The sequence below is a fragment of the Grus americana genome, chromosome 7, assembly GCF_028858705.1.
Source record: "Grus americana isolate bGruAme1 chromosome 7, bGruAme1.mat, whole genome shotgun sequence".
NCBI lineage: Eukaryota > Metazoa > Chordata > Aves > Gruiformes > Gruidae > Grus > Grus americana.
The window spans coordinates 25,472,422-25,491,272 of record NC_072858.1 but is presented as its reverse complement, the minus strand read 5'-3'; the positions used below and the strand labels follow the sequence as shown (position 1 = coordinate 25,491,272).

The following is an 18,851-nucleotide window of genomic DNA, read 5'->3' as shown; positions in this document are numbered from 1 at the left end:
TGGGCAGAGGAAATGAAACTCAGCAGGTCTATATTGTCCCAATGCAGCAACTGATGAAGTGAAATGCCTGCTAAATCAGCCCCAAACTTTCTCTTAGCAGGAAGGAAATTATTTGTTGCAGGCAGAAGCCTAAAAGTGAACAGTGTACACAAGTGGGGCACCAAAGCCTGAGAGCATCTTAAACTGACAGGGTAGGAACAGCCTTTGATAGGCATGGTAGAAGCTGAAGAAAAGCTTTTTACCAACTCTCAGCGTGACAGTTCACCCTCCACCAGAGCAGTCACACCAGGTTCAGCACCACTGCAGCCCACAATGTGCCTGAGCTATGTTCCCTCCTTCACCTGATGTATTTGTTCTCTCTGTAAATCTGTGCCATCTAAGGATTCCCCATTGTTAGGAGAAACCCAGTTATGGTTAAGGTTCTTCTCCAACTCCTTGGGGTCTCACAGGTCACACACAGGGGTGAGGGGAGGGTTCCTTTGCTTTGTAAACAAGAAAAATTGTGATCTCTTTTAGTTTGACTTAAAGCAAGCATAAGAGCTAAACTGTTTTTATACACGTTTCTATAATGCAAGACACTTTCAGTGTTTCAGGGAGAATAAAAGCACTCAAGTTAGTTCACCAATTTGCATAAGTAAAGTCGTTTAAGGTATGCTAAAAAGATATTATGACCAAAAATGTTAGTATTAGAAACCAACACCCTGAAAACACTAACTACTGAAAAATGGTTTTGTCTACTTTTATAAATTATCCAAACGTTGTTCTTCATCCATTACTGACAATAATACCTGAGTGACATGCATTATGCATTAAATATTTTTATAATCATTCAGAACTATTTGTATTAAACAGTGATAGATATTCACTTAAGATTTAAAAATGTTAAAGTTGATAGTATACAGTATATATCAGAATATCATAGATTAGATTATGGTGGATATCTTCATGCAATTTTATTTTATATGGAATGGAAGGGTGGAACACTAAGCATTTAAATCCAAAAAAACCCTCTACTCACTATCTGACCTAAACCGATAAAAGTTGAGAAGTTCATATCTGAACTTGTCACTTAAAGGTGAACTAAAAATCTTGAGCAGTAAAGGGCAAAGAATCAAAATCAGCCACATAGTATATAAGCAGAGGTAAAAAAATTAAATAACTTTACATTTAGAAAATGAAACATGGAGCTAGTAGCCACTGGCTACTGTATCAAAATCTGTATCAAAGATGTTACTACACTCTAGCTGTTAAGTAATCTGTGAGATGAATTAGTGGGCATCTCTATCACAGAAGTCCAGTCACGCAACTGGTATTTTTGCAGAATCAACAGAGAGGATATGAATGAACTGTTCTGTAATTATTCTGGCAAGGCAGAAGAGGACATTCTGCACTTCATTCTCTGGTGTCATGAATTTGACGTCTTTATAACTGTTAAATTAATTTTTCTGTACTTCAGGAGTCTGTTTCAGTTCTTAATCTTATAAGGATGAAATTCACCCTGCCTTACAAGGTCTTAGAAAGTCCTTAGTGCAATGGATCCATTGATATTCTAGTGCCTACACTGTGGACAGGTAACTGGAGAAATCTGTGGGTGCTGCAGATCATTTTTTTTCCTGAGACACTTCATAATATTCCACAAGAAAGCACACCTAGGCCTTCTTGGAAGACATAAGGGCACTACTGATAAATATTTGATCTATCCAGAGACATGCAGCCAAGACTATGTAAAAGATACCAAACCACCTTTAGCCCAACACTCCACCAAACCATCTTTAGCCCAACACTTCTCCAAGAGGTAATACTTTTGTGTGTGTGTGTATACTATAAAAATACTCTACCCTGGGTTGGGTATTTTGGCATCCCATGATTATTTACTGTTCACTATAAAAATGTTACTGCTTTCATTACTCCAGAATAATAATATAAATAGAACTACAATCCTGCTACAGGAAAGAACCGTATTTTCTTTCAACTTTCTTCTTGGTTACACCAGGTTGCTCACCCAGAACTTGATCGAACTAATCTTGTCCTTCGCTACTGCACGTAACAGGGATTTTCACGCCATCCAAGTCACAGAAATTTCAAATGTTGGCCTCAAAAAAATCAAGGTCAACTTATCTCCACATCCACAACCAAGCCCCATGGAAACTTTTTCTCATTGTCTTTGAGAAAGACAAATGACTTGTGATTTAACCCGGCAGGCAGCTGAAACAACCACACAGCCGTTTCCTTACTCCCCTCCCCAGTGGGATAGGGGAGAGAATTGAAAAGAAAAAAAAAAAAATTAAAACTTGTGAGTTGAGATAAAGACAGTTGAATAGGACAGAAAAGGATAATATTAATAATAACAATAATGACAACAACAATAATATAAAAAACAAGCGATGTGCAGTACAATTGGTCACCAACCAAAGCTGATACTCAGCTAGTTCTCGAGCCAACTGCCCCCCAGCCAACCCCTGAGTTATATACTGAGCATGACATCATATAGTATGGAATATCCCTTTGGTCAGTTTGGGTCAGCTGTCCTGGCCGTGTCCCCTCCCAGCTTCTTGGGCACTCCCTGCCTTCTCATTGGCAGGGCAGCATGAAAAGCTGAAAAGTCCTTGACTGCTTGGCAACAACTAAAAGCATCAGTGTGTTATCCACATTATTCTCATCCTAAATCCAAACCACAGCACTATACCAGCTGCTAGAAAGAAAATTAACTCCATCTCAGCCAAAACCAGGACACTTTATTACACAAATGATTGTAAGAAGCATATTGAAAGAAGCAGGTAGTTCCGGCCAAGAATAGCTTTTACCTCCACTGTAAAGAGCCGGTTACAGATCCACTGTTGTTTATATCAGTGCTGTAATTAGAAATATACCTTTTAAAAAATCCTATCTCCTCTACGTACTTTTCATGATGAATAACAAAAAATGGCATCAGGTTCTTATTTCTTCTCCTTTGGTTTATTAATATTATTTATTATTAACAATAACAGACACAAATGGATACCAACAGTCCAGGGAAAGTTTTAAATTGAGTTGTAATGTTTACTGGTTTTCTTAGATGTTATAATTTGGGTCCAATCATTCCTCTTTCTTATTAACATACTTTGATATTAAATACGCATAATACATATGAAGGCATCCTACTTTTTTTTTTTTCCTATTGAGATCCTGATAAAAATGTGGGAATGAGACAATGGGTGATTACTGAACCAAAACAGCTGCTTACCACAGTCCAATTCTGTTCATATAGAAGTAAATGAGAAAATTTTGTCTTTCAGTCCACGGAGAGAAGATGCAAGCTCTAACTGAAGTAGCTACAACGCTATTATATTATCTCTGTCTTAGAGCTAGTCAACCGAAGAATAATCTTATACAGTGTTAATAAATTACATTTCAAAATGGTATTTTGCTAATTGATTTTACCCTTGTATATTAATAACATCCAAACAAGACTACCAAAGCTATGTAATAATACCATTTGTACCTTTGTCATACTAGCATGGAGATTGTTCATGATTTCAAGGTCACAGGTAAAAACACCGTATTTTATAAATCTAAAGAAAACAGCAAGAACACTAACTTCAAAGATTATAGAAACATGTGGCAACTACTAATTCAAAGGACCAAATACATGTCATCATTACATGCATATGTTGTATTACATCATTTCATGAATTTGAAAATCAGTGGAGGAATGAGAAACCTTGAAGTATGTTTGTTTCTGGTCACTGAGTAATGCAAATCATAGAACTTGCAGCAGCACTGGCATATTTAATTCTGACAAGGGAGCACGGCACCCTAAACAGGAATGAGATGATCCTCTTGAGTTGACTATGCTATTATACAGCAAGACACACTGCATAATGTTGGAACTTTTCTATAGGGAATGTGAGATGAAGCTCTTGTATTTTTATGCCATCCATTAAAGCATTTACTATCTTACCCTCATTAAAACTCATTGTAATTGATAACTAAATACCAGGACCTCATTTTACAGATACAGACCAACACAATAAAGATGCACACTGTCAATAGTAAACCTAGAAATGCAACTTAAGAGTTGCTAACTCTGTCTAGTCTTTGTTCTTCTGTGGCCACAATTTAATAAGTTTACTTGAACAGACTGCTTATTTACTGTAAGGACTTGTGACCTTGGCCAAGCTCCTGTTGCCTTTAATCTCTGCTCCTGACACTAAAGGTAGTACATTTATCAGAGCTGGGAGTACCTGAATGAAGCTGGTCAGGAAAAAAACCCCACCTCTTCACACTCATATGCTTCCACCTACTTTGTCATCCATTGAGGATATGAACTTTCTGTGAATGAAACAGAAAAAAAAACAGGTGTGTTTATTGGAAAGAAATTACATAAAGGGTAACTCTCTGCTCAGTCAATGAAAAACAAAAATTACAATTAGATAAAGTAGGGCATGTGCTTAGTTGTTTCTTGTTCTTAGTCTGCTTCAAATCCCTTAACATTTTGGGGAATGGGCAGCCTCCACTTGAGGACTGGTTTTAGTTCCCTTAAAAATATATCTTCATTGAGACAGATAATTCTCACAGGGAAACTTTCACAATGCAAAATTTACTTTTGTTGTTGTTGATGATTTCCATACAACTCATATTCCAAAAATTTGCTGGAGGAAACAGCAAATATGCAAAAAACACAGAAGAAAGTACATTGCATTTTGAAGAACAAGTTTTCATTGTTGAGCCCTTCCTCAGGTATTGAAAGTAGCAACCAAGAAGAAATGATGCTACAGATACTTTTTTACTAATGCCTTCTGACTTTTTTTTTAACCACAGAAAAATTTGTAAGCAGAGTTTGTATCATCACTTCATAAGTAACCCTCTTCTGACATCTTGTAGGATTTTAAACTTATCACGTAATCTTTTTTTTCCTCTCAGCTTACTGGTGGCTCATTCATTTTGTCTCACTAGACCACAGGGTAGAAGTGGCTATATGCATACTTTTAAGCTAAACTTCAATTTCCTAATATGTGGCACATTTTCTTCCTCTCCTTTTCTTTCTTTACTTCCAGGTAAGCCACATAGCACAACAGTGAGCAAAGAGGTGAGATTCCGGTTGAAATGATGTAATGCTGAAAATTAAATTTACACACAAGTGTTCAGAGTCTGGGTCACAGCTGGGTCACTCCTCTGAGTGGGAGGCAATCCAGCAAGAAGCACTGGATAATGATTTCTCTATGCTGAGGCCCCTTTCATGAAATATAGCACAAAGCTTTACCTTGATATCTGAATCTAATCTGATTCAATGTGTATAACTATTGGGATTGGTTGTGTTGTAGTAAGGGGTTATATTCTTTTGTTACATGCTGTACTATGTCTCCTTTTCCTTTCAACCTACTAGCACTCAGACATAATCTTTCCAGTATCTGAACCCTTACCCAAAGATAGTGTTTTAGATAAGGGCTGGTTGAGGCTTTTTTACAGAATACAGCATATTCTTTAGAGTTGCAAGGGGCGGGGGGGAGGGGAGTTTTTTTATTTTTTTTCTTGTTTCTTGAACAAAGAAGGGAGTTTGTCTTGATTGTTTCTGCATGGTCACCTATGGCCAAGGCCATTCTCTCTTAGCTGTATTTATCCACTGTGCTCCTTTGCATCCGGATATAGCTACCACACACCCCTTCCTAACCTTGAGATGAGCTTTCTGTAATGCCTTCCAAGTGAGTTCCGCCTTGAGATGGTAGGAAGTATCTGCAGAACATCTCTGCCCGCATAAGAGTAACCAGGCCTTCACAGGAGGCACAGGCTCATCTAAGCAATTCAAGGTGGTGGGATAGGCTTTGCAAAACACCCGTGAGTCTTAAAAAACCACAATCACATCAAAACGTAAAACCTGTACCGTTTCCTTCTGCTGTGCCAGTCCTCTATCTCTTGCATATTGCATTGCCAATGATTTTGCACTCTACCTGCAAGGTTTCCCACTGCCACATGACAATTCTGCAGGCAGCCACAGGCTGACAACCATGGCACCGACAGAGTGGCTGTCAGGGCCATTTTGCATGAAGCACACGCAGCTCCTACCCAGCGAAGCCCTAATGTGTTGATTTACAGAGTCCTCTTGGCTGACATGGGAAAATGAGTCTGGTCATGGTTGATTTAACATTTTATGGGCAAAGAGTCAGCCTGCTATAGTAAGTTTGGACTACTGCAAACATTTTGCACATTTACACACAAGTCCATGGGAAAAAATATTCAAGATACTAAGTGGTTTTGATGCTCACATCGCTTGAACTCTGTTGAAAATAATGTAAGTTTCAATTAAATAAATACAAAGGTGTACGTTACAGGCCAGACCCTCAGGCTGAGTTAGCGGCTCCCGGTCTGCGGGCACATCCGCCCAGGACAGGAGAAGCTCAGTCAAAGCGCGGAGCAGGCTCTGGGGGGGGCTGCAGTGCCCGGGGCTCACCAAATACACCGCGAAGAGGCACGGGACAGTACCGGCGAGTCCCACCCGCCAGGTGCCCGCCCCGCCGTAGGCACCGACCCTCTCCAGTACTTTCCCGCGGTACTTACTAGGGGGTCGGGCACGTCTCCCCTTCCCTCTCGGCTACCGCGGCTCCCCCCGGCCCGGCGGCGGGGGGCGGGCGCAGCTGGCGGGCGGAGCGGAGACGGACGGCTCCGCCCGCCCCGGCGGAAGTGTCGGCCGCCGCGGGGCTGCCCGGCGGCTCTGGGCGGTGGCACCGGCACCGCGGGCCACGCCGTGTCCTTTTGCAGGAGTTGATGCTTGGGCCTCCCCGCCGAGAGGGTGGGGTGGTTTTCCCCGTAATTAACTAAACCAAACCAGCAGCGGAGCGGCCACCTAATCCGCGCTGCCGTTGGTCGGTGTGCCTGAACCGAGCCCGCCGCCTAAGTCGGCAGGTAACGTCGCGCCGTGCCCGGCAGGGAGGGCAGCTCCGCCGCCGGGACGGCGACCGCCGCCGCCTCCCCCGCGCTGCCAATGGGCAGCGGGCGGCCGGCGTGGGGGGCGCGGTCCCGGCGGGGAGAGGCGGTGGGTTTCTCTGCCCTCGGCGGCTTCCCGGGAGAAGCTCGGGGCTAACGCCGGGAGAGACGGACTCGTCTCTGGCCGCCGCGAAGGGGCGAGTGGGGCAGGGAGCCGCGGCGGCACCGCGCGGGGAACGCTCAGCCCCGGCGGGCGCCTGGCCGCCCTGCCCGGCCTCGGGGCGGCGGAGCCCCCTCTCATCAGCCCCCTCTCCCGCTCGGAGACCGGTGCTCCCTCCGAGACGAGCGCTGCTGGACAGAAAATAAATTAAAAAAAAAAAAAAAAAAGCCTGTCAAATTTACCTCCGGGTAGTTCATCGCCCGAAAAGAGAGGGGGGAAAGCGCGGATGGCTGCGTGGGGGTGCCAGGAGAAAGATGAGTGTTTCTTTCATTAACCTAATGGTAATTGCAAAAAGACTCCCTTTTTGTCAGCTTCACCTAATCAAAACCGAATATCTGTATGTGGCACTGACAAAATCAGTAAAACTTCACCTTCGACTTTATTGATCTGAACAGACAGGCAGAGTTTTCTATGGTGTTCAATTTAGGGAATTAAAAAAAATCACTCCGCTAACAGCATTTGGTACATTTCTAACCCATATGTCACCTCAGTGCTTTAAATAATTATATTTGCATGCAGGGAGTGATTCATAAATATGTCAGGATTGTGAAATATAGGCAGGCATTTCAAACTTTCTATTTAAAAAACATGAATTATGGCCACGAAAAATGTGTTCCCATTTAAGGGTGATACGAAGTATTTGGTGTCTAGTACGGAGGCCCATCCATCATATAGACAATAAAGAGAGTTTTTGCCTGACGTTGGAAATTTATGGTTGCCCTTCTCTGCCCTAATAACTCAAGCATTGTGTCAGCCTGTGACAGCCTTTGCAGAAAAACAGCAACCCTGTTATCAATCAAAAAGCCCTTTTACATTTTTAGCAAAACTCTGATCATCCAGACACCCTTTTAATGTATATATTACATCATTATAGATCATTCTGCACTTTTACTGCAACTCAACAAAACGATCCATCACTTCAGGACAGTCCTGATGAACGCTGATGTAAATTATTTGCACGTCGCTAGTACAGTACAAAATGAAAAATGTACTTTAGGTGGAATTAATTTTAGGGTGTAAAAAGCTAAAGATGAAAGCAGTAGGGATTAGAGGAGACCTAAATGCATCATTAGGGATGACTGAAAACAAGCTAATAGTTATTAAAATTGAGATTATTTTAACCTTTTCGGATCGTGGACCTAGACTATTTCGAGAAGATAGCTAAGATATATTGCATGCTTCTCCCTGCCCCTACCTCCCGCCCAAACGTAGCTGCCCTGTAATTGCGTCAAGGATTATTGTTCATTTGTCATTTGGGTGTTTAGATAAGGTTAATTATTTGGGTTCCAATGCCTTTTCAAGCTATATCCTTAAAACTTTTCCCCGGATCTGAAAAGACGCTATTCCTCACGCATCTGGTTGATCTGTACAGTTTCCATAACAAAGTTGTTAATAAACACTCTACATTTGGGATCCAAGTGACGAAGCTAAAGATCGTCTCCATTTGTGTGCCATGGTAAATTTCTGAAGGATTACTGTAACCAAATATGTGCTTAGTTGGTATAATTCTCTCCCCTAGCCGCCAGGCTTTCGCAGAAGATAAACACAGAGATGCCTTTATGATTGCTGAGATTCAATGATCAGATCAAGGTGTTACAGAAGCTAAAAGACTCTGTTTTCATTCTTAAAATCTAGGCAGCAAATACCAGTTCGTGTACACACGTACGAATTAGGAAACGTGTTCGCTTGCTTTGGACTCGATCATTTTAATCGTAGTACATTTAATAACATGAAATGACACTAAAAATCTCCGTGCACTTAACAGGAAACATACCCAGCCTCTCCTGTGTCATCACACTCCTTTGACTTGCTCTCTCCCTCGCCCTCTAGAAAGTTACCTTAAGGCTTATTTAAAATAAAAGCTGTTTGCATAAGAACCACCTTAAACATAAAAGAGGATAGATTTGGAAAATAGCTGTTGGTAAAAGGGTTTCAACACGGGAGTAAAAATTTTCACACTCGTACATGAAACGTCAATAGGGGACTCTATCAAAGGGCTTAAAAGAGAAAGGTGGTTGATCTGTTGTTTTTTGTTTGGTTGGGGTTTTTTTAATTATTATCAGGTGCATGAATCTCTTCCTATTCTCAGCGTAACAAAAGGAACAAAATTTGCCAAACTGATTTGAAAACATTTCAGGACAAGGTATATTTCCAAAAACACTAAGCAAACAAACTAAAAAGTGGTTTTCTGTTCGTTTACTAAAAATACCACTGACGACTAAAATTCATGTTCACTTAAACGTGACTATTATTTTGAAGATGGCTCTAAAATTATCACCGCTTATAAAACGATTACGTACGTCTCATGCAGAGTAAAATATATATTGCTTATATATATTAGGAAAGTAATTACAATCATAAGGGTAAATATTTTCAAGTACTATGCAAACAGGGGAGAGGTTTGGAAATCTTACTTTCTGTTGGCAAGCATTCAAACTATTTGCTTTAATAACATTCTGGAAGAAATACCCCACACCTCTGCCGGATACCTGGGCAGATGCATCAGCTATTATCTGAGCACATGCAGGCTCGTATTAAAAAAAAAAAAAAAAAGGAAGGAAGAAAAAAAAAATAGCGCCTCTCCCCAAATGTACGACTTCGTAGTGCGGTATTTCTGATAACCCGTCACATTTTTTATCAGAAGTATTATCATTCTTGGGAGGGGAGGGAAAAAAAAGGGGGGAGATGCATCGTTTACAAAAATCTATTGCAATGCATATCTTAATAAAAGCCTTGGGGTGGATAGGGAAACGCAAGCACTACCAGAGCAAATAAATTTGACGCACAGGACGGACAGACAGGTAGCTGAATTGTGTTATGCATGGAAATATAGCCCAGACACAACTCAGCAACTACGGTTCTGTTAATTAAAAGCTCAAGCTTGTTCTAAATGATGGGGGGGGGGGAGTGGTGTTGAGAAAAAAATCTAAAGGGCCTGTAGGGTTGTTGCTATTCAGTTTAAAAGACTAAACGCCCTTTACCAACATGATCTACAGAAGCTGACACTTAAATGGCAAGAGAGCAAGATCGCAGAGCAGGCACGCTGGTGCCGGGGTTTCTGCAGTTCCCTCTCCCGAGGGAAAAATAGTCAGTCCGGGTTTTTTGGCTGATCCTGACCAGGGTTTGCAGCTCGCCAGCCTGACCTGTCAAGCGGATTATTTTAGAGGGAGATTAATAGGGGAGGCGGGCTGCAATAATAATCGTTTTGTTTGATGTGACAACTTTGATAGGCGTTGATTTACTTACAAACTGATAGGCTTTTAATTGAGCGCCTCCATCCAGCTTGAGATGAAAGGAAAACCGCATTGAAAAGCTGCCCGAGTGCCCTCGAGCCTCAATACTGATTAGCCATCTCGACAGTGAATAGTTCAAGGCATTTTCAAACTTTTTTTCCTCTCTCGCTCTCCTCTCCTCCTCAAATATCTGCCAGCCCACTCCTTTTTAAGAGAAAATAAATCATTTCCATTGTGTGCAAATAAAATCGACTTGACATGCTTGCCAATAGCTGGTAGGTAAAGGAAAGTGTGGACTGGCACTTGTTAATTAATTCCTCCTTTGCTCTCCTTTTTTTAAGTTACAATTTTCCTTTGTAAAAGGAGGAAGACGGGTTCCAACCCTTAGGTTTTTGGTGGCTTTTTTTTTTTTTTTTAAGGAGAATAAAAGCAACAGCCACCAAAACTTCAACAAGACTACACAAGTAAATGCCAAACAGCAAACCGTCTGCACGGACTCATTAAACACGGATCCATCGCGAAGGTAACAAGCAGGACGGAATCCCACGTCTTCAGCTCAAGAGAGGAAAGGAGCTCGCAGCAGCCAAAACAAAAACTACGCACCGCTCTCAAGCTGCAGCCCGGCCGCCCGCCCGATCCTACGCGTGTGCATCCTAACTCCGAGACCCTCGCTGGGAATCGTTTTCTGCGTGTGTTAAGCGCAGTGAAAAAGCTCTCATAGCTCAGAAATGCTTTGGAGAGGGGCAAGGGGGAGGGGATGTCTTCGGGCTGATTTTTTTACAAGCTTCTACATAAAAAGTTTACAGTACTGAGTGTGATTTAAATCTCATTTCAAAGGCTAAGCGAAAAAAAAAAAAAAGAGGGGCAAAGAAAAAAAAAAAAGCTGTCCTCTGAAGTTAGTAATTAAATTACCCTCTGATACTTCTACTTCAGCCAGAAAGATCGGGGCTCGTGCTGTTCCCCCTCTCCTTTTCCCGTCCGTGCGCTGCCTGTTTTACACATGTACCGGCTATCGCCTTTGCCTCCCTGGCTTACAAGTAATACAACCCCTTCCCGAAATCACCCTCACCTCCACAAGAAAAGAGAGGGAAGGGAAAATGGAGAGGGGGGAGCCTTCCCACAGCTGACTCTACCTTAAGACAATTAATCTTTAGTCTTTCACCCTGGGAGGCAGGATAAATACAACGAGAAAACAGATAGGAGTCTCCCCGGTCCTGTAAGGAAAACAGCTGTTCCAAGCACTTTAATGCAAATGAACACAAATGAAGGTTTCAGCTTTTTTTTTTTTTTTTTCTCCTTCCAGAGTTTTACTGCACTCCATTTATCAATTGGACTTGACAACAAAAGAAAGAACTGGGGGAAAACCTGGGGCAGATTCAAGTCACTTCCACTCTATATAAAGGAAAGGGGGGAGTTCCTTGAGGGCAAGTTGTGGGGCTTGTCAGTCCTATTGCAATATCGGTTTTTATGCAAGATTTCTTTCTCTGCTTCCCCCTCCCAACCTTTTAATTTTCACGGTCTTGTAAGATGACCGCGGTGACTGCAAAATGAAAGTACGTTTATGACTTTCCACTGAAAAGTTGTGGCAATAAGCCCTTTGCTTTCAGAGAAAATACAGAAATTTAAAAGTTTGTTAAAATTAATTGTATCTTTATAGAAGCTAGAGGAGTTCCGCATATTTACCCTACTCTATACACTATATTAAGAGAGTAAAGTGGTTTTAATAAAAGACAGCAGATATACTTACTTGACTGCAGGATTTAAAGGGTACCGCTTTACGGAGCGGGGTGGGGGGGAAGATATCTAGGAAAACCTGCCTTATATCTACGTCGTAAGAAGAGAAGATCGTTAAAGGCTATCTGACACATCTGTTTAGGGACTGGGGGGAGATCGGTGTTTCAAGGGAAGAAAAAGGACTTGGTTCAGCAGATATAAACGCGAGAAAGTGAAAGTCCTTCCTCTCGCCCACCCCTTCCAGGATCAGCGCCTGTTCTGGTCGGAGTCCAGGTCAGGAATTGGACGCGACCCCTAAAGCACTTGCCTTGTTCTTCACTTGTCAAACGTGTTTTATCTCTAAGTGACCTTTTTGTTAATGTTGTAGATTGTGTGGGCCACCATGTCAGATCCGGAAACAAAAGTAAAAGATTGATTAACACATTTTGCCTGTGAAAAAATGTTATGGGATGAGGAGGTGGGGGGATGGAGGGATGCAAAGTACAAAGAGAAAAGAAAAAGGCAATCCAGGGAGCGACAGAAGGGCTGCGGACTCCACTCGGGGCATCGGCCGGCACGGTAAATCCGGGGTTGAGGGCAGAGGACCCGGTACGCTTCGGGGGCGCACAGACACAAAGCAGGATGTATATAACGCCCGGGTGGATACCGTGTACGTACCCACGAGGTTCTTAACACAGCCTAGCTGAAATCAAACACATAAACGGCGAACCGATACTCTCGTTAAGGCGAGGGGCTGCCTCCTCAGGCCCCCGGTACCGGCGACCGGGCCAGCCCGGCGGGTGCAGGGACGAAGGGCTCTTCTTCGAAGAGAACGAAGAGAGAAGGGGAAGAAGAGCCCAGCAGCCTTTCCCCGGCCCCGCACGGCGCTGCCCTGCGCGGACGTCGTCTACGCAGGGCAGCGCCGTGCGGGGCCGGGGAAAGGCTGCCGGGTGCTGGTACACAAATCGAGTTTACGCGAAGGATTTATTCCGTAAATTGAATGGCTTTTTCTCCCGAGGAGCCCGTCTCTCCCTCTGTTTTCCTTCCTCCCTCTCTCTCTCTTTCCCCCTTCAAGTCACACCAGGCTTGTAATCAGCAACAAAAGCTGACATAAATCAAGGGCGGATTGACAGGGGCTGACAAATAACTGATTGATTGCGGTTGGGGAGCACTGACAATTGACGGCGGGGCGGAGAGACCCGAAAGGCGGCGGCGGGCGGTGCGTGACAGCCCCGCGTGTGACGACCGGCCTCCCCCAATCCCGCCGCGCTCCCCGCGCCGCCGCAAGCCGCGCCGCAGCGCCCCGGCTCCCGCCCGCCGCGGGCGGCGACGTGCAGGCCGGCGCTCTGCAGGTTCTCGTCCGAACCTATCCCCGCGTTGTGAGGCGGGAGGGGGGGGAAAAAGCGCCCCGCGCCCTTCTTCGGGGCCCGGAGGGGGACGCGGCACGGCGAGGGCCACGGAGCTGTCCCAGCGGGCTTGCCCCGGGGCGGGGGCCGCGGGCTGGGCCTGTAAGCGCCGTGCGTGGCGGACGGACGGCGGCAGGCCGTGCTCGGGGCGGTGGGGCCGCGATCGGGGGTGGGGAAGGGGGCGGGGGGGGCGGCGGAGCCCCGCGGCCGCCCCACCCGGCAGGCGCGGCGCCCCTAGCCCCACCGCCGCCCCCGCTGCCGCCAGGGTACCCGTGGCGGCTGCGGAAGGAGAAAAACGTTCGCAGAGCGTGATGTGAAACACAGAATTAACGCCTAGCCCGTCCTAGGAGCGAAAACAAGGAAGGAGGGGAGGGGAGAGGGAAGGCGGACGAGAAAGGGAAGGGAAAAAAAAGAGCGAGAGACCATTAAAAACAGAGAAAAAAAGCCCCAGAAAAGGGAACGTCACATCCCCTTGACCCTCCAATCACCTCGGGGTCCCATTTGATTGGAAGGCGGCAAAGGCTTTAATCTCAGACTAATTCAGCTGCTTTTGAAGTGAGTTTCTTTGCCAGATCCCGGGCTGGATGGGCAGCGGCTCGCATCACAGCTGAGCGGCGGAGGCGAGCGCTCCGCTCCGCGCCAGCCGGGGGACCCGAGAGCGGCCGAGGGGGACAGCGGCACACGCTCGCAGCCCCCGCCCCCAGCACAGCCCAAGGATTACTCGGCTTTTTTTCCTCCTCTTTCTCTCCGGCCGGCTCCCCCTTTCCCTCCCCCTCCCCACCCACGCCCTCCCCGCCAGAGAGAGCCACGGGACATTTTATGTTTGTTTTCCTGCTCGGGGGGCGTGTGGCTTTTTTCCCTCCTCGCCCGCAGAAAGCGAGCGAGCCTTTCCGAGTGCGAGCGGCGCCACTTGCCCCAGTTTTCATGCGAGGTTTTGGGTCATGATCACATCGCCCTCGCTTTCTGCTATAAGAAGTAGTAAGCGCAGCAGCAGCCTCAGCGAGCCCGGAGGCAGCCCCCGCCGCAGCCGCAGCGCCGCCGACCTCGCCGGGCCGAACGGGCACGCTGGGAATAACGGCAGCAGCGCCGCCGCCAAGCCCTGCTTCCACGCCGTCCCCCCCTCGGACCCGCTACGCCAAGCCAACCGCCTTCCCATCAAAGTCTTGAAAATGCTCACGGCGCGGACTGGACACATTTTACACCCCGAATACCTGCAGCCTTTACCCTCCACGCCCGTCAGCCCCATCGAGGTAAGGACCTCGGAGCCGGCCCCGGCCCCCCGGCTCTTTCTGCCCTCCCTGCCCGGGCGCTCGCTGTGCATGGCGGCTCCGCCAGCCTCCCTCGGCACTTTCCTGCGCTTTGAAATGCATTTACACCAGGAAACGGGCTGCTTTTGATCTAGAGTTAGTGCGAGGAACCGCTCCTGGTTATTGTTTTCATGTTTACTGGGCTAAGTTCTAATTCCTGTGTGAATTAGCTTTTTATTTTTGCTCTTATTAGCTTTTTTCTTTTTTCTTTTTTTTTTTTTTTTAGAAGAGGGGTAAGTGGAAGGAAACGACCCGCTCTGGGGTCACGATCCGGCCACGCAACTAAGCAGCGCTCTGCGTGCCAAACCTTGCTTTTGCAGGGAGCGGTTTTTTGGGGTTTGGTTTTGGTTTTTTCTTGTGGGTTTGTTTTTTGGGTTTTTTTGGGGGGGGGGCCGCGGAAGGGACAGGCTCAAGCGTGGGTGCGGCAGGATACCTATTTCAGCTCCCCGACCGTTCCCTTTCAAGTACCAACACGCGTTTGTACTTCGGGGGCTCTATTCGTCCCTTTTCTCCTCTGTCGAGGTGGTCGGTCCCTCTCTGCGTAGCTCGCTGTTTGCGGGACCGAAACTCGGAAGGGAGCGGGCGGTGGGAAGGGTGTGTCCGTGGGAATGAATGATTTCATTAAGGTCTCTGCGGAGCGAGGACACCCCTCTCCCCAGGAACCCGGCTCGCCGGCTAACTCGGGCTCTGTTTATAAATAGTGTCAGCAGTCAGGGCGCAGAAATGCTGCAGTCGCTATACTTCACGGGCGGGTTTGTGCGCCTGCACGGCCGGAGCGGCAGGGAGGCAAACGCCGAGGCGCCGAGCTCCGCGCTGCCCGGGCAGCAGCGAGCGCTGAAGGCGGCCGCGGTGGGCTCTCAGGGATACGAAAATCCCCAGCCCTTTTTAAACGCTTTGTGGAAAATGGTGCATGCAGGGGAGGGGGCTGTCAGGGTGATGAATGCGCACAAAATTGTTCATTACTTCCAGGCTGTTCTCTGCAAAAACGCACGGGACGATTGTCCTAGGTATGCCCCGGGGTTTTTCTTAGACCCCGATTAAACCTCTCTATTTGTGTGTCCTTCTGATTTCTGCAGCTGGATGCAAAGAAGAGTCCCCTGGCCCTTTTGGCACAAACTTGCTCGCAGATAGGGAAGCCGGACCCGTCCCCTTCCTCCAAACTCTCCTCTGTCACCTCCAATGGCTCCGGAGGCGACAAGGACTCCAAGTCGGGCCCCTTGAAGCTCAGCGACATCGGCGTGGAGGACAAGTCGAGCTTCAAGCCGTACTCCAAGCCGGGCGCGGAGAAGAAGGAGCCGGGGGCGGCGGGCTGCACGGGCGCCCCCGCCGCGGGGGTCGCGGCCGGGGAGAAGTCGGGATTCCGGGTGCCGAGCGCCACCTGCCAGCCGTTCACCCCAAGGACAGGCAGCCCCAACTCCAGCGCCTCCGCCTGCTCGCCGGGGCTGCTGCCGGCCGAGGGCAAAGGCGGGGAGGACAAGAAGGACTCGGAGGGCTGCGGAAAGAGCGGCAGCTCCGGCTCGGAGGGAGGCCCGGGCACCACCAGCATCAGCCACAGCCGGATTAGCGTGAGCTGTGCCGGGATTAACGTGGAGGTCAACCAGCACCAGGAGAGTACGCCGGGCTCCAAGCCCATCGCCTCGGACTCCGCCTCCTCCTGCAGCAGCACCACCGCCACCTCCTCCACCTCCGTCCTGGGCTCCGGCCTCGTGGCCCCCGTCTCCCCTTACAAGCCGGGCCAGACCGTCTTCCCCCTGCCCCCGGCGGGCATGAGCTACCCGGGGACGCTGGCTGGAGCTTACGCCGGCTACCCGCCCCAGTTCCTGCCGCACGGAGTGGCACTGGACCCCACCAAATCCTCCAGCCTAGTGGGGGCCCAGCTGGCCGCCGCCAGCAGCCTGGGCTGCAGCAAGCCGGCGGGGTCGAGCCCGCTGGCGGGCGCATCGCCGCCGTCGGTGATGACGGCGAGCCTGTGCCGAGACCCGTACTGCCTGAGCTACCACTGCGCCAGCCACCTGGCCGGCGCCGCCGGCGCCTCCTGCGCCCACGACCAGGCCCTCAAGTCCGGATACCCTCTCGTCTACCCCACACACCCTTTGCACAGCGTCCACTCCTCGCTGACCGGCGCCACGCCGCCCTCGCTGGCCGGCCACCCTTTGTACCCCTACGGCTTCATGCTCCCCAACGACCCCCAGCCACACATCTGCAACTGGGTGTCGGCCAACGGACCCTGCGACAAGCGCTTTGCCACCTCGGAGGAGCTGCTTAGCCACTTGCGGACCCATACTGCCTTCCCGGGCACCGATAAACTCCTCTCCAGCTACCCCAGCTCCTCGTCGCTGGCCAGCGCGGCGGCCGCGGCCATGGCATGCCACATGCACATCCCCACAACGGGCGCCCCGGGCAGCCCGGGCACGCTGGCCCTGCGCAGCCCGCACCACGCACTGGGACTCGGCAGCCGCTACCACCCCTACTCCAAGAGCCCCCTGCCCACCCCCGGGGCCCCCGTGCCCGTGCCCGCCGCCACCGGACCCTACTATTCCCCTTACGCACTCTACGGGCAGAGACTCACCACAGCCTCGGCCCTGGGGTACCAGTGAGCGCAGGCAGCGGGGCTTTGACACACAACACAGAGTCTAGCGGTGAGGGAAGGAAGCCCTGCAAAACTTTATAAAAGTTGGAAAGAAAATAAAAATCTGACTTTTTATAAAATAGTGTTCATTTGAGGACTGGATCCATGAGCACTGTATTTATTTATGTTAGCTTCAAGCGGGACAACGAATCATAAAGTGCATTACTTAACTGAGCTCAATAGGTAAAAGTGGAACACCCATTGTAGAATATAAATAAAAAGATAGAGGTCTTCTCTTTAATGTTACTTTAAAATTGCTATGATTGTATTGTACGTTCTTATTTAATGTCTCATTGAAACAAAAAAAAATTTACATGCATGTTTGTTACTAAAAACAACTCGCAATTTGTCAGTTATAATTTCAAATTGCAATTATTTTTAAGGTGTATACCCTTGAAAGAGAATTGGTATTTTTTTGTATGTATTCTGGAAGAAAAACAAAAACAATTCTATTCCAAAAACCTCATTTGCCTTATTTTGTTCTTTAAAAGGAACACTTAACTATTTTTAATTTTTAAGTCCACCCTGTAAAAAGGGTTAAGTAAGGTTTACGTCATGTACTAAAATAGACAATGTATCGCTTTAAAGATTAAAATTCCGTATATTTGATGTATTAAAAGGTTTTACTTTTTTTTTTTAAATACGCTTTGATTCTGTTATAAAACCCGAGTAGGTCTTGGATGGAGGCAACTGCTAATTTCTCCTTAAGCGTTTATTCAATTTTAATTAAAAATTAAAAAAAAAAAAAAACTAAAAGGTTTTTTTTTTATTGTAACCCCAGGGCTCGCCCTCAAAAAAAAAAAAAAATCAGACAGGAGTATTTTTTCGCTTCAGTAGAATTCATAGGCAAAAAATAGGAAAATTGAAAATCGGTTAAATCTCTTTCACTTTCCTAAGGAAGAGCAACTTTCTAAAAAACTGTTTTTACTCTGAAAACCTGTTTTTTAAAGCTGGGTTTCAATTAAAAGACTTCGTTCTTTCTTTAGAAAGAAACGGGGAAGGCAGGACTTATTTGTAAAAGAGTAAGAAGATTATCTGAAAGCTTTTTTTTTTTTTTTTTTTTTTTTACAGTGTAATGCATAACTACTCGTCTCTTTTTCTAAATGAGGAGTTCAGAAGCAATTAGGGAAACGCTGTTTGATCTCATCCAGTTATTTTCAATTTCTTTCTTCAGTTCGTACGGCAGCACAAACGATCATCACGTTAAAAAAAATCGGACACCACTGAGAACTCCTTTTCTGTTCAAAAGAAAGGGAAGGGGGGGGAAGTCCATCTATTATTTGGTCCGATTTCACTCTTTACCGAAGTGCAGTGCCAAACTCGACGTGATGCCGAGAGGGGCTGCCCCTGCCTGCGCCGCGTCTCTGCCTGCCCAGCCCGGGCTTCTCAGGGCCATCGCCCGGCTCCGGCTCGTCGTCCTGCACTCAGGTAGGAGCGGGGGCT

General features: G+C 47.1%; 2 protein-coding genes across 6 annotated transcripts in view; one reads left to right on the top strand and one right to left on the bottom strand.

The window, feature by feature from the left end:
* Nucleotides 1–12,241, bottom strand: part of LRMDA (leucine rich melanocyte differentiation associated) — a 700,198-nt gene extending 687,957 nt beyond the window's left edge. For 4 of the 5 annotated variants that reach the window (XR_008577846.1, XR_008577847.1, XR_008577843.1 and 1 more), the window contains exons 1-2: nt 6,535–7,242; nt 4,224–4,311 (exon numbers count right to left, since the gene is read on the bottom strand). The gene's annotated coding sequence lies outside the window, so the exon portion shown is untranslated. Of the gene's footprint in view, nt 1–4,223; nt 4,312–6,534; nt 7,243–12,100 lie in introns of those variants that run through there. The other variant, XR_008577844.1, reaches the window with a different exon arrangement.
* A 1,384-nt stretch (nt 12,242–13,625) lies between these two features.
* Nucleotides 13,626–18,047, top strand: ZNF503 (zinc finger protein 503). Its single transcript, XM_054831400.1, has 2 exons — nt 13,626–14,722; nt 15,856–18,047. Exons 1-2 carry the CDS (start codon nt 14,414–14,416, stop codon nt 17,374–17,376), a joined length of 1,830 nt encoding a protein of 609 aa, XP_054687375.1. The 5' UTR covers nt 13,626–14,413; the 3' UTR covers nt 17,377–18,047.
* The last annotated feature ends 804 nt before the right edge of the window (nt 18,048–18,851 follow it).